Source organism: Leopardus geoffroyi, chromosome X, assembly GCF_018350155.1.
Source record: "Leopardus geoffroyi isolate Oge1 chromosome X, O.geoffroyi_Oge1_pat1.0, whole genome shotgun sequence".
Lineage (NCBI taxonomy): Eukaryota > Metazoa > Chordata > Mammalia > Carnivora > Felidae > Leopardus > Leopardus geoffroyi.
This window is the reverse complement of record NC_059343.1, coordinates 20932446-20960000: the sequence shown is the minus strand read 5'-3', so window position 1 is coordinate 20960000 and position 27555 is coordinate 20932446. Positions and strand designations below refer to the sequence as shown.

Below are 27555 nucleotides of genomic sequence, written 5' to 3'. Positions count from 1 at the left end.
CGTAGAGTTTTACACACTCTCTCCTGACCAACTGCAAGAACTCTATTAAAAAAAATTGTATGACTCTCTCCCTAAGCACATGGCTTCTGGTAGAGAATGAGTGAATGCAAGCACATTCTTAAACATACTGCTTTAAACTGCAGATTGTCAAAGGAGAAAGACACCCTGATTTCTCATTCCAGGGGCCAAAATAGTTATAAAGCCATGAGACCATCAGCATCTGATCAGTAATGCTGTGGTTTTCTCCCGGGGTGAAACCCCTTGTGGAGAAGGGGAAGCCAGAAGCCAAGGAAATTAGCAACTGGTGGAACAGTCCTACACAAAGGGTGCTGAGTAAAATGGAGCAGAGTCCACCTGGATGAAGGCATCTATCCACAGGTATATGCATACATGCACGTCAATATTTTGGAGAAGATAAAAGAGGGAAGGCCAATCATAGGATCAGATGGGTAGAGGCCAAGAGGCTGGCGCATGGCAGAATCAGGATCCAAAATGCCCGCAATGGGACAGTGACGGGCTGGGCAAAGCCAGGCAACAAGTGATGGTCTCGGTCACAGAGAATGCTGGTTGGCCCCCAATGTCCAGTCTACTCTTTTTCTTCAGTAACAAAATAAGCGATTATCTCCATGTGACTAATTTCTGGTCCCCGAAATGTAAGCACAAGTGTCGGTTGGTACTTCCAGAAAGGCCGCTCAAAGAACTGACTTGGTTGGGAGGTGTATCTTTTTGACCCTTCAACCTTTTCTCTGTCTTCTAGCCCTTGATGGCTTGAAGGAATGTGAGCAGCCACCTCAGACCACACTGTGACCTTGAAGATAAAAGCCTGGCACTGCTGATGATACAGAAGTGCAGGAGGCATCTGGGCATCTGATGACCCCAAGGAGCCACCATCACAATCCTGGAATGCCCACACCTGAACTTCTGTCATGTGATAAAAAATGAAAGAGTCAGAGTGAATTAAATGTTTACTCTGGTTAAGCTACCATTACTTTTGGTTTCCGTTTTGCTAAACACAGTGTAACTCCGAGTTGTTATGGATTGAATTGGGTCCCTAAAAAGATATGTTGAAGTCGTAAACCCCAGTACCTGTGAAAGTGGCCTTATTTGGAAATAGGGTCTTGGCACAGAATATCAAATTAAGGTGAGATCACACCGGATTAGCGCAGTCCCTAAACCTATAGGATTGGTGTTTGTTACAGGAAGAAGCAAAGAGAAACACGCCAGGAGAAGATGGCCACGTGACTACGCAAGCACAGACTGCACTGTCACGCCTATAGGCCCAGACCAATGAACACCAAGGATTCCTAGAAGCTAGAGGAGGCAAGGAATGATTCTTCCCTACCGATTTCAGGGGGGGAAAGCCCAGCTGACACTTGGATTTCCGACTTCTAGTTAGCTTCCAGAGCTCTGAAACAATAAATTTCTCTTGTTTTAAGTCACCTACTTTGAGGTACTTTACTACAGCGGCCCTAGGAAACTAATACACTACTAATGGAGTCGTACACACAGGTCTAAATAAACCACTTGGAAAACCCGGGAAAGCACGGCTTGGCAATTGCGTGTACAAAAAAAAAAAAAAAAAAAAAAAAAAAAAATTACGTGTTTAGTATAGGGAATGATCAAAAGGAATTGACACTGTGAATATGGATGCCAAGAGAGTCAAGGCAACCTTAAATTGACTTCATAGATATTTACTACCTAGAAAAGTCAGTAGCAGCAGGTTTATTGTGCTCCATACTAGTGCTAGTGACAGCAATTGAAGGGCCGGGATACAAACTCTAGACTAGGGTAATTATTGTGAAAGCAGAGCACTAGACAAATGGTTGAAGACCTAGGAAAACTGGGCCGAGGAGAAGGCTCAGGAAGAGAGCTACCTTCAAATATCTAAAAAGTTCTCGGGGCGCCTGGGTGGCACAGTCGGTTAAGCGTCTGACTTCAGCCAGGTCACGATCTCGCGGTCTGTGAGTTCGAGCCCCGCATCGGGCTCTGGGCTGATGGCTCGGAGCCTGGAGCCTGTTTCCGATTCTGTGTCTCCCTCTCTCTCTGCCCCTGCCCCGTTCATGCTCTGTCTCTCTCTGTCCCAAAAATAAATAAACGTTGAAAAAAAAAAAAATTAAAAAAAAAAAAAATTAAAAAGTTCTCAAAGCAGGTAGAGCTGGTGCTGGGCAAGTGCTTATCAAACACAGGAAGAGAGGAAAGGACCAGTGTAGCCTTACACAGTACCACTCAGCTGAACTAGGACCAACAGAGCCACAGAACACAAATTTAGGCCAAATGTAAGATCTGTCTAGCAAATGAAAATAAAATAAACTTGAAAGTATATTGAAAAAAGCAACCCAAATGTGCACGGATGAATAGATAAACACACAGTGGTATATCTATTTAACAGACTATTATTTGGCCATAAAAAAGAATGAAGTACTGACACAGGTTACAACACAGGTGAACCTCGGAAACATGCTAGGTGAAAGAAGCTAGACACCGAAGGTCACATATTATATGACTCCATGTATACGAAATATCCAGAATAGGTAGATCTATAGAGACGTAAAGCAGATTAGTGGTTCCGAGAGACTGGAAGAAGGGAAGGAATGGGGTAAACTGCTTACATGGTACAGGGTTTTCTTTTAGGGTGATGAAAACATTTTGGAACTAGATAGAAATGGTGGTCTTACAACATTTATGAGTGTACTAAATGCCAATGCATTATTCACTTTAAAATGGTTAATTTTGGGGCGCCTGGGTGGCGCAGTCGGTTAAGCGTCCGACTTCAGCCAGGTCACGATCTCGCGGTCCGTGAGTTCGAGCCCCGCGTCAGGCTCTGGGCTGATGGCTCAGAGCCTGGAGCCTGTTTCCGATTCTGTGTCTCCCTCTCTCTCTGCCCCTCCCCCGTTCATGCTCTGTCTCTCTCTGTCCCAAAAATAAATAAACGTTGAAAAAAAAAAATTTAAAATGGTTAATTTTGTTATGTGAATTTCACCTTGATGAAAAAATATATTGAAAAAGAAGGCTAGCATCTGCTTCATGGTAAGAGAAGCTGTATGTAGAATTTAGTGAACTCTGCATCAGCAAACATGTAGATCAAAATCACAACGGACAAGTCCAAAGACTCTTCATGGTAAAAATCCATGTTCTCCTAGAGCATAACCGAGGACTAGGTATAGATGTTTAAGACTTTTTTTTATCAGAGCTGTAAGGTTCTCTTCCTGCAGAACTCATAAGTACTGCCCTAAGAGACCACAGTTATTTTCATGCTTTCTTTTTATGCAGAAATAAGACACTGTTTCAGGTAGCCTGGCAACATTCTCACTGTCCCTAATCTACTTATCAAATCAACAATTTGTTCAATCTCAGCCATTTTGAAACTGTAACACACAATGGCTGCAAGTTCATTATTACCCTTCTTCTCCTTTGAAGGCCAGAGCCCTGTGTGGTATACACTTTCCATTATAAAAGATCTTCACAATTTTACAACTGAGGATAACGTGAGAAACACTAAAGATATCTTGAAGTAGAACCAGAAGTTATTCTACTGCTTTCCTTGTAAGTGGCCTTCAAGAAATTTAGTTGGTAAACAACTGAATAGAGGGATCTACCACAATGCCTTACACCAGGGGTTGTGCACCTTTCCCAGTGATTTCTGTCACGGCCTAGGGAATCACATTTAGATGCTTTCTCATCTCCACATCAGGAAGAGAAATGTTTGTGAGTAAAAGTTTAATTTAGTTTGAAATCTTAGCTCTATACTGCAAACCAAACAAAACAAACTAAACCTCTGGTTTTGGTGAATTACATGATACAGAATTCCCTGTGGGTTCGTCTCACAGCCAGACAGATTTGGCCGTCTTAAGAAGTCAAAACCATGTCCTTGAAATAAAAACATATTAAAATATTTACTCTCGAACTTGGCAAAGTCTTGTCTCTACCTCCAGTGTGAAAGAGGGTTCTTTTGACTTAGGAACTTTTGTATATATCGAGGTTTTCAGTCCTGTATTTATGTGGACTTTCTATGTAACAGAGAATACTCAGAAAATATATTTTTAATTTTTTTTAAATATTTATTTATTTTTGGGAGAGCACAAGCAGGGGAGGGGCAGAGAGAGGGGGACAGAGGATCTGAAATGGGCTCTGCACTGACAGACTAATAGTAATGAGCCCGATGTGGGGTTCAAACTCAGAAACTGTGAGACCATGACCTTAGACGAAGTTGGACACTCAACTGACTGAGTCACGCAGGAGCCCCGAGAATGTATTTTTAATAATCAGCAATTTGGATACTGTTAAATTCTTATCAACGTAAAAAAAAAACTTCAGTGATTTTTTTTTTCCCCTAAAGTTATCTGAGAAGAGAGATATATCTAAAACCCTGAGAACAGGGCACCTGGATAGCTCAGTCAGTTGTGCTACTGACTTTGGTTCAGGTCATGATCTTGCGGTTCGTGAGTTCGAGTCCCCCTGGTAATAGGAGTCAGAAGAAGAGCCAGGTTTCATACCAAGTCAATCCTGTAAAGCACTCAAGCCAAATGCAACCCCGGACCAAATGAAAGTAGATTTATTATGTAGGGACTAGACTGGCTTTCCCATCAAAGCTGAACAACGTATTTAAAGCCCCTACCTAGTCCAACATCACAAAACTCTGGTGCTTCTGTCCAGATATTTACAAATGCCTATTTTTGACCACAGATATCAATTTTATATAATCTACATAATGTGAAACTAGCTTTATAAATAAGGAAATGTCCTGTTAATTGTTCTGTCCCTAGCCCTAAGCAGAGTGCGTAGGATGTAACAGGTATTCAATAAATGATTATTTTTTAAGTGTTTATTTTTGAGAGAGAGAGAGAGAGAGAGACAGACAGAGAGTATGCAAGTGAGCAGGGGAGGGGCAGAGAGAGATGGAGACAGAGGATCCCAAGCAAGCTCTGTGCTGTCAGCACAGAGCCTGATGTAGGACTCGAACTCATGAACCGCGAGATCATCACCTGAGCTGAAATCAAGAGCTGGATGCTTAACCAAGTGAACCACCCAGGTACCCCTCAATAAATAATTATTAAATGAAAGTAATGTATGATTGAGACGCAGCACCCTAGAACTAAAGGATCAGATAAGCATAATCCTGCAAAATGGCCACTTTAGAAAACCCTAGAGTAAGTACAATGATCCTGTCCATTCTACCACTGATTTTGGAGCTTCTTTGGAATGGTCTCTGGAAAGATACAGCTTTTTCCTTTTACTAGGAAAGCGCAGGAACCTCATAAAGAGAATTAAGAAATGCTCAACTCATCACTAGTAACTCCAAATGGAATGCCTAAGAGTGGGCTCGGGCTCAGGCCCACTGTCAAGGTCCGTCCCTGTGAGGAGCAGCTACAGAGGGTATCACCAACCAGGATGTGCTGAACTTCCAGGTATCCCAAAGGGTCATGTTCTGAGCAGGAATATGACCCATGCAATATGACCCTATGCCATGAAAGGTCCTCCCTGGCAAGAGTAGCTGATAACCTTGGTAAATGCCTGCCTAAAATGTTACCACTTTAAGGTCAAGGATATGAAGGGGGAACAAAAGTACTTCAAAATGCCTGTGTTGGCTCATTCATTTTTAAAAAAGATACTACATGAGAAATGATAACCTAACTATCAATAACATCATCGTTAACTGGAAGGTTACCAATCTACTAGCTATCCGTTCTCCTTTTACTTTCTCTCACCAAGAATGGAATCATAAAATCAGCTGACTTTCTAAGAAGTAATTCAATTTTCATTGAACTTGATTTGATGAGCTAGCTGTTTAAAAGGTCTCAAAGGCAACAATGGTTCACGAAGCAAGGCGATTCCTCTGGAGTCTACAAGTGGAGTGATGAGTCACACTACACATATACTTTTTTTCTCTTCCTGCAGCTGCTAATCCAAGTGCTGGGTGGGACGAGACCGACTTAGCACAACAGCTAATTCTCACTATGTGTTCCATAGTTTTGTTAAAAAATTATATTCTACTTTGCTAATTATCAAAGATATACAAAATAAGGCAAGGAACAGTTATACTTACCAAATTAAAAATAATGACAACACCCAAATGCTACAAAGGCAGTGGTGAAATTGGTACACTCATCAAGTACTGGCTACCATTTAAATTGGGATAACCCATTAGGAAAGCAGTGTGGCAAAATGAATCATGATCATATTGTATTTAGGCGCTTTGATATACACTGTCGGTTAAGAATTTGTCCTCAAAAAACATTTCAAATAACAACAAAAATAACGTAAGCAGGAAAAGAGTTATCACAATTTTCTAATAAAGAGAGTGAAGGTAGCCTAAAATGCCCAACAGAAGAAATGGTTGAATTTGGTTTTGGTACTGAAAATGATGCAGCAACACAGACAGAGGCTTGACAAAAGATAAACATGATACAAAATCCTATTTTCATCATGACTGAAAGCATGTAAAAAAAAAAAAACATTAACGGCAATGCAAAAGAACAAGGCGGCATACAATGGTAGTAGCCATTTGTAGTTACTGACTTCTCACCAAATTTTGTGAAGTGATCTGTTACCTTAAAATTAAAAGCCATGAGAACTTTAAAATATTTTCCTAAAACTACCCTTTGTATCAACTCTTTTCAGTGAAAAGATCTGAAGTTAAGACTTGATTACAGAATTCTGCTTCTGTGTTAAAAAAAAAAGAAAAGTAGTAGTAACAGGTTCCCTGTTCCCACTTTCTTCTCACCAAAATCCTTACAAATCCTTAGGCCAAATTTGGAAAGTGAGGCACATTACAGTCCTGTATTGGTGAGGTTGACTGCACATTATCACATTACAGGTTCTCAGACAATCTGCAATAAGCTTGTTTAACTCTGGCTAGCCCAGAGTTTGCTAGATGTACCTGATCACGAAACCCTCTCTGCAAGGAAGACCTTCAAATATTCCTTTCCCTACAGTTTGTGAAATGCCACTTGGATTGCTGATGCTCCAAGGGGGAACAGAAGGAAAGCATCCTCATTACGAGCTGTTTCCAGACTATGTGCTCCTTACTTGGGAATCACAAATGAGAGCCGACCTCCTCCCTCAGGTGTACGTCCTGAGGTAGAGAAAGAGCTGGAGAGCTGCTCATCTACTCTGTCCCTTAAAAACAACGGAATCCCGCACAAATGCAATGAACCCTGAAGGGCGCAGGTGTGGGAGGTTTTGTGGCCATTACAAAAGGGGTTCAGACCTAATCCAAAGAGAACGACGGTTTCTGCAAAAGCAGTTTCTTCTGTGTAATCATGAAGTGGCAACCAAGGAAATCGGAGTGATTCCTATGAGAACTAGTCAGTTTCTCTTTTAGATATAAATATAGTCTTGTTCATGAGGTGAAAAAAATCAAGCATTTATCTCTCTGAAGTTGGAATTTTTAAAAATACATGCGTGTGGTAGTAGGGTGTATTCAGAGAGCAAATAGCACACATGTGCCCTCCCAGAGCAGGCGAACACAGACCCCCAACCCGTCTGTCTACACAGCTCTTTAGCATCACGTGACTGTTACCTCTGGCCGAAGCGTAGCTTTCTTGCAGACTTGGCAAAGAGGCCCATTTCGGGAGAACTGAAGGGGAAGGCGCCGAGTTCGATTTCGACACGCTGGCTCCTCACACATCAACCAGCCCTGGAGAGCGGAAAAGAGAACACTGGAGTTGTATCACCACCGTCAAACAAATGCATGTAAAAACCTCCTTCGTTATCAAGGCAGATTCCTCTCCCTCAAACCTTCCTTAGAGGTTCTGAAATAGTTCCTTACCTTTCTTCCCTGGCATGTCACTTAGACCTATGCCCCAACCTTAACAGTTAGGAAACACGTCAAAAAAAAAAAAAAAAAAAAAAAATCCCGGGAAATATTCTTCCCTTCTCCTTAATATCTACCCCCGACGCATGCTTACAGCAAAGCCTCCCAGTAAAAGCTTACATGATGACACACAGAATGCAAACTGATGGGCCTTTTGGGCACTAGTAAAGACTGTTACCAAAGGAAAGAGTATACCATGTAGAAATGAATGCCTTTCCCAACAGCGGACTGACCACTGGCTAGTGGCTTAAATGCTGTGTTCAGCTTCCTTTTCTGTAAAGTAGGTCCAACAACAGTACCTAGACCTACTTTACAAGTTGTCATGATGTAATACACTTAGCATGCTGAGAGCTGTACCTGGCATCAAAGAAACACTTAAAGTAAGCAATTATTTAAAATTAAAGCAGATTCTTCTACACACATTCTCTGGAGGCATAAAACTGGCTGCAATGTTTTCAAGGACAATCTCAACTGAACACTCTTCTCCAGGGGTCTGAATTAGTCATTGCCCATTGCACTGGGCTTTAGACTTTCTTCTCAATTTCCTTCTTCAGTTACCCTCTCCTGCTGCCCTTGTTCGAATTTTTTCCTAGAAGTGTGGCAACAACACGCCTGTTATCTTAAAGTGGTATCGTGATTGCTAGAAAACATATCTGTTGAATGAGGGAGACAAAACCGCACAAGGGGGAGGAGCAAAGTTCAGGTGCTCTTAGGAAGGGCCCCAAGATCTGTGGCTTTAGTGCTCAGTGTGTTGGGCATAGGAAGGCTAAGCAAAGCAGGCTGAAGGGCTGCGGTATAAAGGTGAACAGGCGCATTCCCTTGTGGCGTGGTGTTCCCACCGAGGCAGCGGCAAATTGGGACCCGACTGTCTTTGCACCTTGGAGTATTTGGAGAGGCACAACTTTTGAGATGGTCTTGAAGAGTGAGTAGAAGTTTGGTAGGTGGAGAAAGCAGGAAAGGCCACTGAGGCAGAAGGAACAACATGTGGAGAAGAATGAAGGCCAGAGAGCTATGAGTGATGTGATGAAGAAAACAATGAATGACATGTTTAACCCCGTTCCCCATTTCTAGAATCAGCAATGGTCTTTCCTCCCCTAGATAAGAGCAGTATACACACAAATGTTGCTTAATTACATCGGGGACCTTCACCTGCCACTTAACAGTGCCACGTGGCTTTAGTCCAAACCTGCAGGATGTCCCCACTCATTGTTGTGCCGTGTGACCTCATTCCTGAGAATAGGTTCTTCTTGGAAGAAACTACAACCAGACTCAAGAGAGAGCACCCAAAATCAGTTCAGTTCCAGTTATGGGTTTTACAGCCAAAGAAAGTATACTCTAGAATATTTTGAGTGAAAGAAAATGTACTACCTTTGAAGATGATAAAATTCATCTAGTCAATACATTCATAAGGAACTTCATTCCTATCTTCAATCAATACGCCGAACTATTTTAATATTTAAACTCTTCAGACAGAGGATCTCAAGGAGTCCTTATAAAACCTTTAATATGTGTCCAAAATTACATTAAATAGTATAGGGAGTAGCCAAAGAAGCACCAGGTAGAGAGTTTCAGGAAATGACAACCTAAATAAGAAAGCGAGGTTCACACACACAAAGATGAAAAGCAACTCAGTATGGTTTGGCTTTAAGAACTAAGTTGTACGGTACCAACCATAAATGCCCAACAACACGGAAAAGGGATGGAGTTGTGTGGATCCTACCTATCTGAGACAAACTACTACCATGCTTCTGAGTCACAGGCAACTATTTGTTCTAAATCTTAGGGCCTATACTAGGGCCTATAGCTATACTTTCTGGATTTGAGGCCACATTTTAATATTCCTGAAACTCAGGTGCATTGACAAATGACATGTACATTGAATGACATATTTACGTTTCCTTTAAAAACACTGTGAAGTCAAGAGTGTAGTTCACAATCGATGGCCCCTCAGAATTAAGGAAAGCAGACACTTTGGTTTGTTTAGCTTGTCCTGGGCATGGGGGACACAGAAGGAGGTAAGTGGTGCCGACAGCAGCAGGTATTAAATTTTAAATGAAGCCTATAAATACTAACGGCGAGACCAGCTGTTTCCCAAAGTACCTGTTTAGGCACATTAATAAAGGAAACAGTAGAATTCAAGCAGACCATGTATGAAAAATGCAGGACTCGACTAGTCCTTTATCGTTCGTTTGGCTTTGCTACATTATAGTTGCTGTCTGAGGCTTTACACACTTTGGAATAGGTACCAGCTAATAATGCCAACCACGGTTGTGAACACAATTTTAGAAAAGCAAGCAGACAGGAAACAACGATCATGCTTTGAGACAATAAGTTACTAATTATTGGGATAGAACCTGGAAGTTAAAATTACTCTTTAATTTTTAAAAGATACCATTCAAAAAGTTCAAGTGCTCGTCAGATGTTTTAGAAACTTGATTCCATCAATTTGCTAGAGCTTCATGACTCACTAGAAAGCTGCCAACCAGGGAGATGCTAAATTGTCACCTCACCTGTTTCTAAAGCAAACACCTAACTCTATCTCTGACACAGTTACTAACTAAATGTCCTTCCAAATCATATAGAAAACAGATAATATAATTTGTCTAGACTTCCTACCAGTTATAATTAACATTAAAGAGGTCTTTTCTTCTTTGTCACCTCTCTATTCAGTACTTATTTGGGTTTGTTTGTACTTACTATCTGTTAATCTCCCTTTACAAATGACAACAATAACTAGTGCTATTATGCATGGAAATTACACATGCTGATAACTGTGTGAAGGGAACTAGGGCTGCAAAACAATAATAGGAGCCTGTAACTCTTGATTCTTCTTGTTTCATTTTGATAATTAAGCTTCTGGTCATGGTTTATTTTAAACAAAACTCTTCTGTGGGGGAAATAGACCTTAATCATATTCAATACATGCTTTGCTTCCATTTGACTTTGTCAAGTACATTTTGGTTAACCCTTTGTTCCCCCAGCAAATATTAATGGACTACGCTGTATCTACCTTGAAAGAAACATCTGTGTTGTTAAAACTAAGGAGGCCGAGCCTTTGAAAATATTCTATGATGGGGCCAGTCTTAGTTACAAGATTTCATATTAAATTATGCCCTTAATGGGTGATAAAAAACAAAGCAAATGCAAGTAACTAGCATTGAATAAATTCACTTTGAAGCATCGCTCACAAACATAAAACTGAGCTTATTTTCATTTCCCATGATGGGAAAAAACTTACAGCCCAAAGTTACATTGCCAAGTCAATGGCCAAAAAATTTAACGAAGTATACTCCTTTGTAAGTGCAACCTATAAAAAGGGCTGGTTTTTATGAAAATCCCCAGAACCACCCTAAGGAAGCCTGCCAACAAAATATGTCATTTTATTATGCAATGCCACATGTAAATGCCAAACTGTCACAACCAACACGAATAAGGTCATTAAGTTTTCAGATGCCTACTTTAACCACATTTATAAGTAGGGGGTTCAAAAGAGGTGAAGCCAGCGTGTCCAACAGCAAAATAAACCTTTACCAAAATACGCAAAGATCTGTCACCTGTTACTTTAGTTTCAGCATCACTAATTCCTTGAAATCATTGTGTACGAAACTGTGTCAAATGCTGATTGGTTCTGATTGCTAAATTATATTTCTGAGGTCTCAACTAAAATGGTTTCTGTCTGCACATGCTAAAAAGGGATCGATTTCCACTTGTAACTGAGGCGTTCCTGGTAGCTGCACCTTAAACACAAACTTACTCACTTGTGTACATTTGTATTTTTAGAAGGATGCACACAGAGAAATCATCCAGACCTGTATAGGTAGCACAGAGGAGGCGCTCAAAAAAAAAAAGTCTGAATAAATGAATGAACAGAAGCAATAAAATAATACACAGGAGCAAACGTATAGAAAATAATAAGGGCTTAAAATTCCCAGGAGAAAGAAAAATGCACCGTTCTCATACCTTTGAATCAAATATATGGTGGGTCCTTCTCCTCCCTCTTCCAATGAGTCACCAAATCTGTCCAACTGGCCTTGCAATCCCATTGTCGTCAACTCCGCCAAAGCCCAGACCTCAAGGTCGATCTACTCTAATAGCCTCCTACCTGGTTTCCCCAACTCCACTCTGTCCCACATCCAGTGTAAAGACTTGCCCAGCGTAGCTTCCCAAGGGCCCTCCACTCCCTCCCCTCCAGTGGTAAGCCTTCCATAGAGAAGGTATGCTTTGGTCTGGCTTTCAAGTTCTTCCAGGCTCATCCCATCTCCCTTTCTCACATTCCCTTACCCAAACCCTTCGCCCCACTGAATTGGTTTACTCACCGCCCCCACCACATTTTGCCTACTACCAACTCCTTGCCTTGGCTTAAGCTATAGAATCTCTGCCTAAAATGGCCATTCCTTGAGCATTACTTCCACTCTTCTGTGAAACTTCCCCACCATCCAGAAACTTCTCCCTCTATCCTGGTGCCACTGAGCATACAATGCTCTGTACTGTCCCTGAACAATCTTATTTTACTTCCCTAACTGGAAACTCAGGCCCAGGGGATGACCCACTGTGGATCTGGTAGTGTCCTCCCCTTGGGGCAAAGGTTCACACTCCATGAAGAATACAGAAATGAAATTATGAAAAGGTGCACTTGAACACAGCTTCTCCCCACCCAGTTATTATGGGGTAATTTTACATAAGTCACTGAACTTTCCTCTGAGCCTCCGTTTCCTCATCTACAAAACACAAGGCAATAATATTTACTCTATTAGAGTTGTTCAGAGCTCACAACAATGTTCATTAAATGTAAGCTATCATTATTACCCTCCACACGCCTCCACTACTGGGGAACATTAGTGCTGGGCTACAGGGGGCAATGCACTGGTGAAGACGCATTATTCCAAGCAGGGAAGATTCTGGTCGGTTTCCACCTGGTGTTACCAAAAATAGAGAGCAACGATGATGGATAACTGGTTAGATTAGGTGGAGGTGCTTTTCAATGTGATCGCAAAATAATAGAACTGTGCAGTCAATGCAAGTGAACTTTCCAGGTCTTTCCTGGCAAAACTGTACTAGATTTGAAGTTGTAGATGGCAGAATGGATGGTGAGGGAAGAGGAAAGCGTCTCTGCTTTATTTCAGGATTCAGAGATTTTCAAGACACAACACCCCCCAGTACTGCACTGACGTATGATTTAGTTGAAATTGTCATGGCTCTCCAGGAGTGCAGGAACAGCAGCCAGGAAACGTGCTCTTCCACAGTTCATCATATCATTACTATTTTTCTGTAACAGCCATTAACTGCTCCTCTACCCAAACTCTACACACTTTGAGAACCAGATCCGCTTTTCACCCAAAACCATTTATAAATGTTCTGGGGCTCCCTTGCAGTCACTTTTTTCTGTCATAGAATTATCCCCAGTATAAAATGGGTCTTACAGACCGTGCACAGTATGGGCCCACAGCTGCTTTTCAAGAATGACATGTTGTGATTTGGGATTTCCAGAAATATCAAAAAACAAATTGCTTTCTGACCCACATTTGCACCCAAAACTGGGAGAAAATTTTCCTAAGATCTCCAGGGGAAGTTTTAACAGGAACATAATTTTGCTTTTAAAGTTAAATCTTCTACAATGCAGCATGCTGGCCTGTCAAAGAGTGATTATTAAGTCTCAGAGAGGTGCCATGGTAGGAGATGAAAGAGCAAATCAGGAAAAATACATATATAAACTATTCACTGAAGTTAATACAAAAATATTTTTAACAAAATTATCAAACAAAACAGAAGTGGAAAGTGCCTTGTCAATGGAAAACTTTTAAATATCACCCAAATTGATTTTTAAAGTAAGATATCTCTTTAAATGAACAGTCACATGTCATTTCATCCAAGTTATTTGAAACTTATTGATCTTATCATTTGTGTGAAGACCAGACTCTGCCATCAGTTTGCTGAAAGGATAATGGAGCACTCCCAAACTGTTATGATAGGTTAGATGCAAACAGTGGTCCTCATTTAAACACACAGAATAGCACCACAAGTGCACAAATTCCAACCTCAGCAATTGTATATTACATGATAAATTAGCAAGTTGCTCTGCTTTGCCTCACATCAAATCCAATACCACAGCCTTGTTATTTTAATTTGCAATCAGAGGTTGAGCATCAGAAGATGTCCCTGAGGTACATTAAAGAGCCCCATGCAAGCCATCTTCTCCCGCTATACTGTGAGCAGAGAAAGCCAACAATTACCAGCAATTTTATTTTACCACTGTAGGACAATACTAGAACAGTTAAAATTGTCTCCATGCAAGCAACCAGGGAAAATATACTTAAAATGATTTTATAAGGAAAATTACATGGGGGGGGGAGTTCAATGGAAGACATGTATCTTTCTGTGTGGGCAGCTAAAACCTCTCTTAGTATATTCAAGCCTATTCTCTAAAATACTCTCCCTATTCATCCAACTCAAAAGCAAGCTACATTCGTAGGCTATAATAGGTCACAACTAAGTACACAGTACCTTGCTTCAGGAATAATTCTGCTTTGTCTGTCAACTGTCAACAAAGCACAAAGAGCTCATGCAACCCAGCCATGTACTGTGGATGTTAGAGATCTAACAAAATACAAACAGTAAGAATACAACATTTCCAGGCTGCCCTGCTTTCACTTTATATGAGAAACTGAAAGCATTTTCCTCTCCACGTTCCATTAATCTCTATTGTATTAGAAATCTTTGCACAAGACTTTTTTTCCCCTCCCTATGTGAAGCTACAAGTGACTTGGGGATGTAATATTCCAACTGCGACGAATGTCCGACTTTCCACCATCAATGGTTATAGACGGATGTGTCAGTTAAGGAATACAGACATTTCAATAAGGAAAAGGAAGAGAGAGAGAATCGAGTGGAATGAGATGGTAAAATGGCTACTCTGTTGCTTATTAATTAATATTATAGTGACGGAGCCTCTAAGAAATATTGCTCATTACTTGCACGTCCACCCCTGCCTCTCAAGTCTTCAATAATGACAAAAAATCACCTTTGCTATGAACACACACTAATAAAACCTCAAAAGTAAGTTCAAGCCTTAGTTTCATCAGTACGTACACAGAAAAAAAAAAAAAAGACTGGAAGGAACTACCCAAAAATGTCATCGTAGGTTGTCTGTAGTTTTACTTCTGTTTCTATACTTTCTGCACATACTGCGTTTATAATTAGAAAGCTGTTATTAATGAAGGAAGAGAAGTTTTGCCAAGAGCATTCAATATAATCAAATCACTAATACATGTGAAAAATATTTTGAACTGTCTCATGTGCTTGGCTGTTACCAAGATGAATTCTCAGGGAACGTGCTTATGAGAATTAAAAAAAAAAAAAAAAAAAAAAAAAGCACATGAAAAAATGTTTTTTTTTTTCATTTAAAAAAATGTTTTGTTTTGTTTTGTTTTTTTTTACTAATTCAGAAATTTTAAAAAGAGGTCAATTTAAGCACATAAGCAGTTCCCAAGTAGAAAGTGGCAGGGCGTGGATTAGTAGTAGTAGAATCATTTATGAAACTAAGCCACTCACTAAAATGCACACAGCCTTCCATGGATTCTCATCGGAATACTTTTTGTTATGATGTTAGATCTCTGAAGGTAGGTTATAAATCCGTTTTAAACAGAGGTGCTTTGTTCCCCACACCCCCTCCGCTGCCTTTATTCAATGTACATACGATATCTAGGATAGGAATCAAATTAAAAAAAATTCAAACAGGTGGGCATGCCTAGAACCTTATCAGCAGAGTTTTTCTTTGCTGAAGTCTAGCGAAAAGTAATTTTTATTGTTTGTTTGTTAGCAGTCTAGTAATTTATTGGTATGGTTTAATGTGATATGCCTCTGGGTACTGAACAACAAATGTTAAAACTGAACTATCTATGCAAGAGCCTCAAAGGGCATCTGAAAATCAGAATGGAGTTCAAACCATCACCAGGCAATGTTTGTTCATTTAACTTTAATTATTTTCTCCTTGAGAATGGTACTAATGAAACTGAATATCTTTCATGGTTTCGAAGGGCCGTTTGAATAGTCTGTAAACAGAACTAAGGGTAGACAAGAGATCTGGCCGAGCCAGGGGGTTGCTAGGTGATGTAGAATGTAAACCCACAAACTTGTTAAGGTTTGCTTTCCTTTCATGCCACTTTCACACACTCTCAAAAGTTTTGAGAACTGATTTTTCAGGTGGCCATTAAAAAAAGAAGAGACCCCCTGCCTTCGAAATTCACTCCCCCCAGATGCTCTGGCAGATCCAGAAGAGATAAAATCCATTTGACCTTTGGCTGTAACCTGGGAAACTTTTGGTTTTCCCTAAATGTAAGACCGTACATTTTCTAGATGCCCATAATTTAAGAAACAAATCCACAAAGATTGATTTTTGAACTTCAAAAAGACATTTCTAATCTTCATTTTTTAGTCAACTATGAATAAAATTAAGATTTCCCTCCAGAAGAAAAACTGTGATCACAGCTTAGCACAGATTATCATCAGGACAAACCTTTCAGTTTGGCCACTCGCTTGAGTCTCGTCTGGCCTACACCACGTCTGACTGCCTGTAAGGGGGTCCCTCCCGCCCCTCCCCCAGCTCCTTTCTAAGTAGCTGATCAGAGATTGTCCAGTAAGAGCACTTTATTAGATCATCAGCCAGAGGGGTTCACAAGTACCGAGAGCAATGGGCTCAAATGCGGCACATCAGTTTTAATAGACCAGGGGCTACTAGTAAACTGCAGATACTGCTGAGAACTTTCCTTGCACTGAACCCTTGAAAAAGCACCGTCTCTCCAGCTTAAATGCAGCTGCCTCTTTCAATGCCGCAAATGGGTAAATTTGACAAAAAAGCCACCATTAAGACTACATGAAAGGCTCAAGACAACATCCTTTCAATGCTTTGTACTTCAGTAATCAGATGTACTTACTCACCCCCTCCCCCAAACCCGATCAAGAACTATTTCTGAATGGTAGGAAATAATTCCACTTTGTACATCTTTTAGTTAATCAAGACTTTCTATTCAGCAATTTGACCTTTTGTTCAAAACAGGATTATCAGTTTTTTCGCCAGTTACCAAGGGCGACTCGCATGGTGAACATAATTGCAATAATTTGCAAAACACCATGGCAACCCACATTACAACTAGGTAAATACTGGGCTTTTGTGCTACATTGTTATTTTCAGAGATGCTGAAGTCAAAGAACGAATGACAAATGAACACAAAATTTATATTTGCTTTGTCTCAAAAGAGAAGAAAATTGATAACAAGAATTGGGGGGAAACCGACTACAGCTGTAATTTCTAACTTGATTAATTAGGATGGTAACAGTCCTTAACAGTATATTCAACAAACAGCCCTGACTTCGTCTCTCCACCCACCTCTCTCTATACCACTACCCCTCTCCCCCCCACCCAGACAAATTTTTTCAGCTTGGAGAACAAACATCCCCCATTTGCTCTTTTCTTCAACTTAATGGAATCCTTAATTGCAGAATATTGTTCTCCTGCTCTTCACGGCACTGAAAACGGAGAGAAAAGAGGAGAGGGCCAGGGCAGACAGGGAGCTACAGTCATTTGGTTCCTGCCTCTTTTGGACACCCCAGGCCCAATGATGAGACGGCATTTTTCTGGTATCAGCTGCTGTTTTGAGGCAGACAATAAAGTCAAAACTATTTAGCGTTGCAGAAAAGCCACTTCTTTCCTTTTGGCAGTACAAGGTAAGTCTACATGCCGAGATGAAGTTTCATAACGTAAATGCCAAAAACAGAAGATGAGAAACTAACAATTTTAAAAACCGTACATTTTTCCTGTAAATAAAGTATTAACTGTGGTTCTGTCCAAAAAGCTGTTGAAATGCATGCTTGCTATTTGAGGAAGATACTCAACAATATTACCAGTGTGCTGAAAACCACTTTATACGCAGAGCCCAATTCATGAAACAAGCTAAAAATACAAACTGAGCACTATGAAATTAATAAAAAAATCAAAATCATATTTTTAGTAGATAAACATGGTCTCACAAATAGTATGTTAATCTTTTCCGTAATAAATGTGATGATTGGAAAAGTTCTATCAGAACTGTTTTTACCCAGGTACGACTGGCAGGTTCTACTGCATGGTAAAGGAGCGTTTTTTTGTGTGTTTTTTGTTTTTTCCTAAGAGGAACAAATTCTGTTGTAATGCCTAGCTTTTCGAAATTATCAAAATTGACTTTCCCATGTAAAATGGAATATTTTGGGAAGAGAAAAAAAAAAAAAAAACACACAGAAAGGGCTTGTCGAAGTTTTACACTGCCGAGATCTCAAAGAATAAGAAGCTCCAAATGCTCCCGCAACACAGCCCAGCCTGCCTTCCTTCATCTGCCTCACGACAAGGCAGAGCGGAAGGACTCTCTGAAGTGATCTGCATATTTCCCCTAACTTTTGAAAAATCAAATGAACCTGATCCTCTAATGGGTCCATTCTTATTTTGTCAGGGCTGAAAATTCCCAGGCAGACCTCTAAGATTCAGCCTGGAGAAATCACGATGTAACATTCTTCAGAATATGCCTCCAAAATTACAGATGCTGTGATTTCTCCCGAGGAGTGGAAATCAAAAGAATGTGACACATTAACTCCTTCTCAGTCAGTGACAACTTCTTTACATTTGGAAAATATATTTTATTTTCTGGTTTAGTTCATTCTGAATTTACCATACCTGTATTAAGCGCATTCCTATCAAAAGTCTAAATGTTAAGAGGAAATATATCCTTTAATGCCAAATGATAAAGGGTTGAACAAGCCTTCAGTACTTTTTGATCAAACAGAACTGATGATAGATCATAAAGTGGGCCTAAAATCCCCATGACACTTGAACTTCTTTAAGAAACCCTTATATATAAATGAAATATTTTGTAATCTAGCTGGAATTTCTTCACACGAAACATTTTACCCAGTATATTGTTCCCTTCCCTCCCCAACCTTTTGTGGCTTCGGTTCGTTTTTGTTTTTTTGTTTTTTTTCCTTTTCTTTTTTTATTCCCTTTTCTCTCTGTCTCTGTCTCTTCTTTTTTTTTTTCCCCGACTGGATAAGACACTTGACTTCTATTTGTGAAATGCACCATCCTGTAATCCATCCAAGTCCCTATAATGCCAATAAAGTGCCCAAACCCCGCAATGCAGGCAAATTGCACGGCATCTCTAAGTCCATGCCCATGGCCGATGCAGAATGAAAGCTGGCACTCCACATGAAAGCCACCTGCTACCGCTGCCCTGGAAACCTTCTAGCTCTACAATTCTCAGCTCTGACTGCATATTGGATTTACCAGGGGAGCATTACAACACAGGCTGCTGGGCACCACCCCAGGGTTTCCAATTCAGCAGGTCTCCGGATAAGGCCCAAGAATTTGAGTGTCTAACAAGCTCCCAGGTGATACTGCCGCTGGCAGTCTGGGGACCATGCTTTGAAAACCACCATTCTCAGGTACAGAATGGGCATCGGGAATTTAAAAAGCGATTCTAATGTGTAGTCATGGCTGAGATCCAATGTCCATATTATTCTCCTTCTCTCTTGTTCAAAGACAACTACTGGCTGTTATCTTCTGAAGAATGAATTTTATCACAGAACTGTACCTTAAAAACTTGTCTCTCAACTTTTCTCCTTCAATATTTATTCTTTCTTTAGACTCTGTTGATATGACTTTCTCTTCTACTCTTTCCAAGTTCTCCATACACCATCTGAATTAGCAAAGCCTCAAACCTGACTTAATTCTACTGAAAGAACTGACCAACTCTACTTGGTTGACATCACACAGGCAGCGGAGTTAACGTTCTCCTTTTAAAGAAACCAATAAACAAGAAATCTTACTCTAGCAATAACAAGAGTCCCTACAAAAGTAACAGAATTTCAGGAGTGGTGAAAACAGGGTCTATGAAAGAAAACACAACTACATTTTTGACTTTGGTAAATACTATGAAATAATATATTTGAACTCTAAGTATCAAAGTTGGAAGGGACTTGAGAGCTCTAGTCTGATCCTTCATACTCTATCGGAGAAAATGAGGCCCAGGAAAAAGTGAATTCCTTGCACACTGTCACAGCAATTGGCTGTAGGGCCACCTGGGTCTCTGAGATTCTAGCCCAGTACCCTTTACTCTCTACACCTATTCTGCTTAACACAGGACTCAGGAGCTATATGTGCTTCCTGAATACTTGGATATGTGGCTAGTCCAAATTGAGATGTGGTGCCAGTGTAAAAGATAAAGCAAATTCAAAAGACAGTTGAAAAAGGCAATATAAAATATTTTTAACATTCATTATATATTAAAACAATGTTTTGGATATAATGGGTTAAGTAAACATTTTTTTTGTTATATCATGAACTCTCTCCGCTTTTTAAAAATTTATTAAGTAATTTCTATTAAGCAATCTCTACATCCAACCTGGGGCTTGAACTCACGACCCCGAGATCAAGAATCCCATGCTGTACTGAGCCAGCCCCTCTCCCCTTCTTTTTAAAAACACAAGTAGAAATTTATCATATATACTCTTCTTAAACTTGTTTCACTTAAAAGTGGAGGAAATTACACTTTATAAGTACATATAGACCTACAAGGTTCTTTTAATTAGCTGTGCAGAATTCTGTATGATCGTAATAACTCAATGAATCCTCTTCTGATCAACAATTAGGTTGTTTTCAGTCTTTCACTATTACCAGTAACACTGCAAAGAATATCTTTGTACGTGACCTTTGACAATACCCGCAAGTAACTGTACATCTATAAGGAGACATACCCAAATTGGAACTGATGAGTCAAATGGCACATTCATGTCAAATATTGATAGGCATTGCCTAATTGTGGTCAGAAGAGGCCATACCAGTTTTCACGCCCATCAACAGTGTATGCCAGTATTCCTTTCCTCACACCCTCACCTATATGACCTACTATTTAATTTTTGGATCTTTGTCATTCTGATAGGTGAAAAATGGTATTCATTTGGGCTTCTGTACTTAAGAGTAAGCTTGGGTATCTTTACTTGTGTGTATAAGTCATTGACATTTCTTTTTCTATGAGCTGCCTGTTCCTCTGCTTTACCTATTTTTATACTAGGCTGTTGGTCTTCTTCTCATTGATTTGCAAGAGCACTTTATATGTAAGGGAAATTAGTTAGGCCTTTGTTACATGGGTTGTAAACATTTTCCCCAGTTCATCATTTCTCTTTTGGCTTTACAGTAGGTTATCTGTGTGTGTACATGCATAATTTTTGCCCTGCATAAATTTTTATTAATTTGTAGTCAAATTTATCGATATTTTCTCTTCTTGAATTCCAAACTATGTTGTTTCAAAAAGTCTTCCCAACTCTAAGATCATTAAAAACATCACTTTTACGTTTTCACTTTTTTTTTTTTTTTTAAAGATTTTACGTGGAGCTCGAACTCACAACCCTAAGATCAAAAGCCACACACTCCACTGACTGAACCAGCCAGGCACCCCTACAGTTTCATTTTTTTTTTTATATTTTCATTTTAATTCCAATTGGTTAACGTAGTGTTATATTAGTTTTAGGTGTACAACACAGTGATTCAACACTTCCATATATCACCCAGTATTCATCACAAGTACACTCCTGAATCCCCATCACTCCACCCTCTCCCCTCTGGTAACCATCACTTTGTTCTTTATAATGAAGAGCCTGTTTTTCAGCTTGTGTCTCTCTCTCTCTTTTTCCTCTTTGCTTGTTTTTGTTTCTTAAATGCCACATATGAGTGAAATCATATGGCATTTTGTCTTTCTTTGACTTATTTCACTTCAATTATACTCTCTAGCTCCAACCATGTTATCGCAAATGGCAAGATTTCATTCTTTTTCATGGTGAATAATATTCTATTGTATATATACCACATCCTCTTTATCCATTCATCAATCAATAGACACACTTGGGCTGCTTCCATATATTGGCTATCGTAAACAAGGATGCTATAAAAATGGAGGTGCATGTATCCCTTTGAATTAGTGTTCTTGTATTCTTTGGGTAAATACCTAGGGCTCTGATTGCTGGATCATAGTGTGGTTCTACTTTTAACTTTTTGAGGAACCTCCATACTGTTTTCCACATTGGCTGCACCAGTTTGCATTCCCACCAATAGTGCATGGGGGTTCATTTTTCTCCACATCCTCACCAACACTTGTTGTTGTTTGTGTTGTTGATTTTAGCCATTGTGACAGGTGAGGTTCTATCTCCTTGTGGTTTTTATTTGCATTTTCCTGATGGTGAGTGATGATAAACATCTTCTTATGTGTCTGTGCGTCATCTGAAGTCTTCTTTGGATAAATGTCTGTTCATGTTAGTTTCAATTTCTAAGTTTTTGACCCATTTAGAATTTATCTTAGTATAAGGAGCAAGAAATTCAACTGTATTTTTGTCCCCAGATGACTATTCCCTACTGATATGAACCGCCCCTTTATAAAATACTCAGGGCAACTCTTTATATACTGAACTTCCTATATTGGCTCCATCAAAATCAGGAAAGCACTCCCCAAAACTTTAATAACTGGCAGTAAGTCATCTTATTTGTAGGAATTTTCCTGTGACTTGTTTAAAAACTAAGGAAGCTTTAAATTTGTGGATAAACTTAGAGGAGAAGAGTCCCAGCCTAGAATATAACATACTTTTCCATTTACCAAGTCTTCTCGTAAGTCCTTCAGTTAACATTTAAACGTTTATTTATATAGATATGGTATTTATTTCTTTTGTTATATTTTCTAACTGGTGGATGTTAGTGTAGATCAAAACTATTGATTTTTTAATATTAATTTTGTAACTAGTGACCTTATTAAATTCTTTTTATCTGTGGGAGTTTTTTGGTTGATCTCACTGAGATTTCTGGGTTTACAGGGATCTGTAAATAATGATCATTTCCCTCTTCCTCTTCCAATTTTTATGTATTACTTGTCTTGTCTAATTACAATAGCTACTACTGTCAAAACCTGGTATTTACCAACATTTTCACTGGGCTACCTCTAGCATCAGATTTCCCAAGAATATAGGCCTGTAGATCTAAGAACTAAACCACCAAAGGATCTCTACAAGTGGAAAAAAAGTAAGTGTATTAAAATCACTACGAGGGGGTAGTGATTAAAATCGCTACAGGTGAAAAAAATAGAATCAGTACAGATCTATGGCTCAGAATGCCTAAAATCAACTTTGGGACTGAATTTAATTTAAGGGTATTAAATGGCTGAATAAATACTAAAATGGTTCCTTTTGTATTTGGAGAATTGGTCCTCTTAAAAGATATACACATGTTCCCATCACTGAAAACATTTCCTCTTAACTAAATCTCATTACTGTAACATTATTAATCATGTTATTACTCTTTTCATTCAACTGCTTTCTTGGTGGAGTGGTATACATTGGTGAATGTCTAGGAGAGTGGTTCTCAAAGCGTGATCCCCAGACCAGCAGCATCAGCATCACCTGGGAACGTGTTAAGAGATGCCAATTCTTGCCCCCACCCCCGAGACCTAGAACCAGACACTCCAGGGGTGGTGGTGCCCAGGAGTCTGTGTTTTAGCAAGTCATCCAAAGTATGGCTAAGTGGGCATGTATTTATACAAATAAAGTTTAATAAGTATAAATCATGACGCACATTCTATAAAGCTGCAAACACATACAGGTCACACTGAGGTAGAGTACTAGAATGACAGAAGGCAAAAGACATATGTATTATCAGCTGCTAATGCTGACATCTGCCTGTTATGCTACCTTTCCCAAAGCCCAAGATACTCTATGCCCTTCTGAATACTTAGATTACAAAATATTTTAATAAATTTTACCAGGGCCTACAATTTCTAAATAGGGAAAGAATCCCTGAAGAAAATATCACCCATCTTAGCAGATGTTTTCATGTGTACTGAAACAGGTTCAAAGAAAACTTTGTATTCAGCTCCCCGGCTCTCTCGAGCTAGCTCTGAATCTTCTAACTAGCCCCAAAATCTATTTTCATGTCTCACTCATCTGCAACAAGCCTGAGGTGCCTTGCACAGATGCTGCGATGATCGCAGGCATGCCTGTCCAGGCGCTAGCGCACCATCCTACTTGTGATTCCACTCTGGGGGTTAAGAGATGTTTCTGGGAAAAGATTCTCTTTAGCTCATCTGATGTTGCATACAATAAAACTAAATAATTTGACTTTGCTGCACAAGTACAGTCACTGAGTGTTCCTCAAGGAAAGCAGAAAATGGGCTGGAGTGGGACATTAATTTACAAAGAAGTCTCTAATCAACTCTCCCAGGAACATGCACAGAAGGCCTTGTATATTAAAAGCCAACAGGGAGACTGATATTTCCATACTGGACTTAGAACTATTATTGAAGAAGGAAAGCTTCTTTTAACAGGCTGGATTTTATGAACTCTGTGGAGATGAGAGAAGGGCTAAGCTACTGTGCTAACCGGCCCCGCACTTGACATACGTTAGCAAACACACACAAGCCTCCTGTACAGATGGCGGTGGAATACCAGAGGGATTTTCCATACCAACGTGAAGTAAGAGAGACTCTATTCCACTGCTACATGTGCAGTATCACTAGAATGTTCATGGTCATAAAGATACATGGCTACAGGAATCTAGAGTAGCGATAGAGCTATTCCTACGTTTGGCAAGTGGATTCCCTAAGCAGAAAGGATTCGTCCTTCATCTAGTCCAGCTTCTACCCTGGCTGCCGATAGCAGGATTGTTATCAAAATAGGATTTAAAGTGACTTTTAAAGTGAAAACCGCCCAACAGGGTTGTATTTTTCACATGTTTGTATGAATCGCTTTCTTTAAATACTTTAATAACCAAATAATTAAGCTGAACACTTACTAAAGGCAAACAACATGCTGGACCTGTATTTAAAATGTAGTTTCAATTCCACCTCTCAGGGAATGAATATTCTTATGTGGAAGATAAGGAGTGCAAGAGAATGAGCATGACTTTAGGTGCCAAAGGCTCAAACGTGTTAATATATAAGATTAAGTAGATTTTAAGGGTGGAGGAAAGAAGAGAAGAGGAAGAAAGGGAAAGAGAATGGCAAGCACAGGCCAGTCCCTCAGCTCTCCGGGCTGGGCTGAGCTATCACTCAGCTTTGAACCCCTATGGCCTAGAGTAGGGTCTAATGCACTTAAGGAGCCAAAGAAATCAGTTTGTTCCATTTTCAACTGACAGAATGAAATTCTGTGGTATCAACATTCATTTGGATAGCTCAACACTCTAGTTTCCCTCAGGCTAGGCTGCCTGTGAGAGTCCAAAACTCCTTTCCTTGCAGGAGGCCAATAAACAAACTCGGTGGCAGAAGAGAAAGGCAGGGGTTAACTCGAAGCTGTCCCCTTGCCTCAGCGCTGCAGGAGCACCGTGCCTCAGGCGGCCCCTCTCACCCTAGGAGTCTCCGGGTGTGCCCACTTGGGGTACTGCAAGTAACACCCACCCTGTCTCTTCCATGGGATGTTACTGTAAGCATCCTAGGAGCCCAATGTTGTAAAACTACCTTCCAACTGTAAAGACTTGTGAATAAGTGTAATCCCCATGAACATGCACTCGGGCCTTCTTTCCCGACAATATACACCCCAGTATCTGGGGGCTTTTCTTCCTGAAGGGATATTTAAAATATTTCATTGGGGGGGGGGCGCTTGGGAGGCTCAGTTGGCTCAAGTCATGATATCACGTTTGTGAGTTTGAGCCCTACATCGGGCTTGCTGCTGTCAGCTCAGAGCCTGCTTTGGACCCTCTGTTCCCCCTCTCTCTTCCCCTCCCCCACTCGTTCTAGTTCTCTCTCTCTCTCTCAAAAAAAAAAAAAACATTAAAAAATAAAATATTTCATCAGAATGCTGTGAAGCCATTGCCTAGTGACGGATTACTCCGGGATTGTGATGGGATCCATCTGACTTGAAAAATGGAAAACAGGGCACCTCCTCTGTCCTTTCAAGCAGATGACTCCATGCTGATGGCAACAACTAACTACTGAAAAGATAACCAACTATCTTGGTTGATGAAAGATAAACATCCGGTAAAATTACATATTTTGAACGATTACGCATGCATTTAAAAAAAATTCCATCATCCACTTTCTCGTGGGGAACTAGGCTTTGCTTCTGGAAATCAGAATCATCAGAGAATTCAAAGGCACCATTACTCTCTCACCTCTTCTGTCGCGGCTTCTCAAAGTGCATGACTTGGGGAAGCAGTGCCATGTGTCCAATTTTCATCCCCAGATGACCTGTAGTTCTACTGTGCAATAAGCACTTTACAAAATATGTAAGAAATATGTAAGCCCCGCCTGGAAGCTCCAGAGGAAGCTCCAAAACAATCCAGAACATCTTCTATGCTGACTGAGGAATGAAAACATGAGAACACGACCTGCCAATAAACAACCAAAATGACTCTCCCTGTTTGCCCACAAAGAGAAGCCCAGCATTATTTAACCTTTTCCCTAACATGGACAACGTTAAAAAATACTTCATTTATAAATTTAGCGGACTCAAAGTGAGCGTGGACTGGAAATGCCACAGCGCACTGCCATTATGCTCATAATTCAACTCTCTGTTATTCAATGCAACCTAAGGGGAGCTTTTGCAAAGCACAAAACATGAACTACATATTTCTGAAAGGTCAGGGGAACACTGGGAAACAAGAAGAAAGTGAATTAGCGAAAAATGAATTCAGTGCAGATTTTTACATTAGAAGTCAAAGTTAATACAGTTTCTTGCTAAGAAGGTACGAGCGATCTCTCAGAAACGGTGACCTGTAACGTTAAAAGAACTTGCTAAATATTTCCCATAACTGGATTGTTCCCTCCACAAGGCATATAAAAGGTTCTCTTTTTCCTCTGTGTGTACAATCTGTTGTTTGCTGTAAAAAAGTAATTCTCCGAAAATGCATTTTCCTTCTTACTAAGAACCCCAGTGACTCAACAGCTAAAAAAGTGGAATCCATGAAAGATGAAAAAGATTTAGCTTAATATTAAGTTCTACTTTCTTTTTAAAAAAAATTTTTTTTTTCAACGTTTATTTATTTTTGGGACAGAGAGAGACAGAGCATGAACGGGGGAGGGGCAGAGAGAGAGGGAGACACAGAATCGGAAACAGGCTCCAGGCTCTGAGCCATCAGCCCAGAGCCCGACGCGGGGCTCGAACTCACGGACCGCGAGATCGTGACCTGGCTGAAGTCGGACGCTTAACCGACTGCGCCACCCAGGCGCCCCAAGTTCTACTTTCATTACCATTAAAATATATTTTTTCAAGGTCACTATAAACGTTAATATAAATTATTGCTTTAAAAAGAGCATGGATATATATTTTTGGATAAAATAAAACATCATACTTTGTAAAGTTTTCACGTACTTAAAAAAATACAGAAAGTCATTTCAAGTAGAAAACTTACATTTTTTCCTGAAAAACAAACACATGAAATTAAATCCTCAAGGCCAAAGAGACACAAAGGAAAGACCAAGTCCTTATGACAGTGTTAGGGAGCCAGGAAGCAAGGTACAAATGAAACTAGGATTTACTGTGTAACTTTAGGTCAAAAAGATACAGAGTTGAAGATTATCTCCAAGGTAAAAATTTCATGAAATAAACAAAAACGAAGAGTCTAACAGCCTAACTTCTAGAAAACTAGAGGATGTCCTATGCATATTTTTTGAAAACCCACTGAATTGAAAGGGGGAACAATGAATCATAATTTTATTGGCTAACCTACAAAAATCTTCAAGAAAATAGCGAAT

At 39.9% G+C, this 27555-nt stretch overlaps 1 protein-coding gene across 2 annotated transcripts in view; it reads right to left on the bottom strand.

Annotated features, from left to right (window-relative positions):
- The window catches only part of POLA1 (DNA polymerase alpha 1, catalytic subunit), a 305107-nt gene that overhangs the window by 100075 nt on the left and 177477 nt on the right, over window positions 1-27555 (bottom strand). For both annotated transcript variants that reach the window (XM_045472141.1, XM_045472140.1), the window contains exon 35: window positions 7520-7636. In XM_045472141.1, the coding sequence (XP_045328097.1) occupies window positions 7520-7636 (117 nt within the window). The remainder of the gene's footprint in view (window positions 1-7519; window positions 7637-27555) is intronic.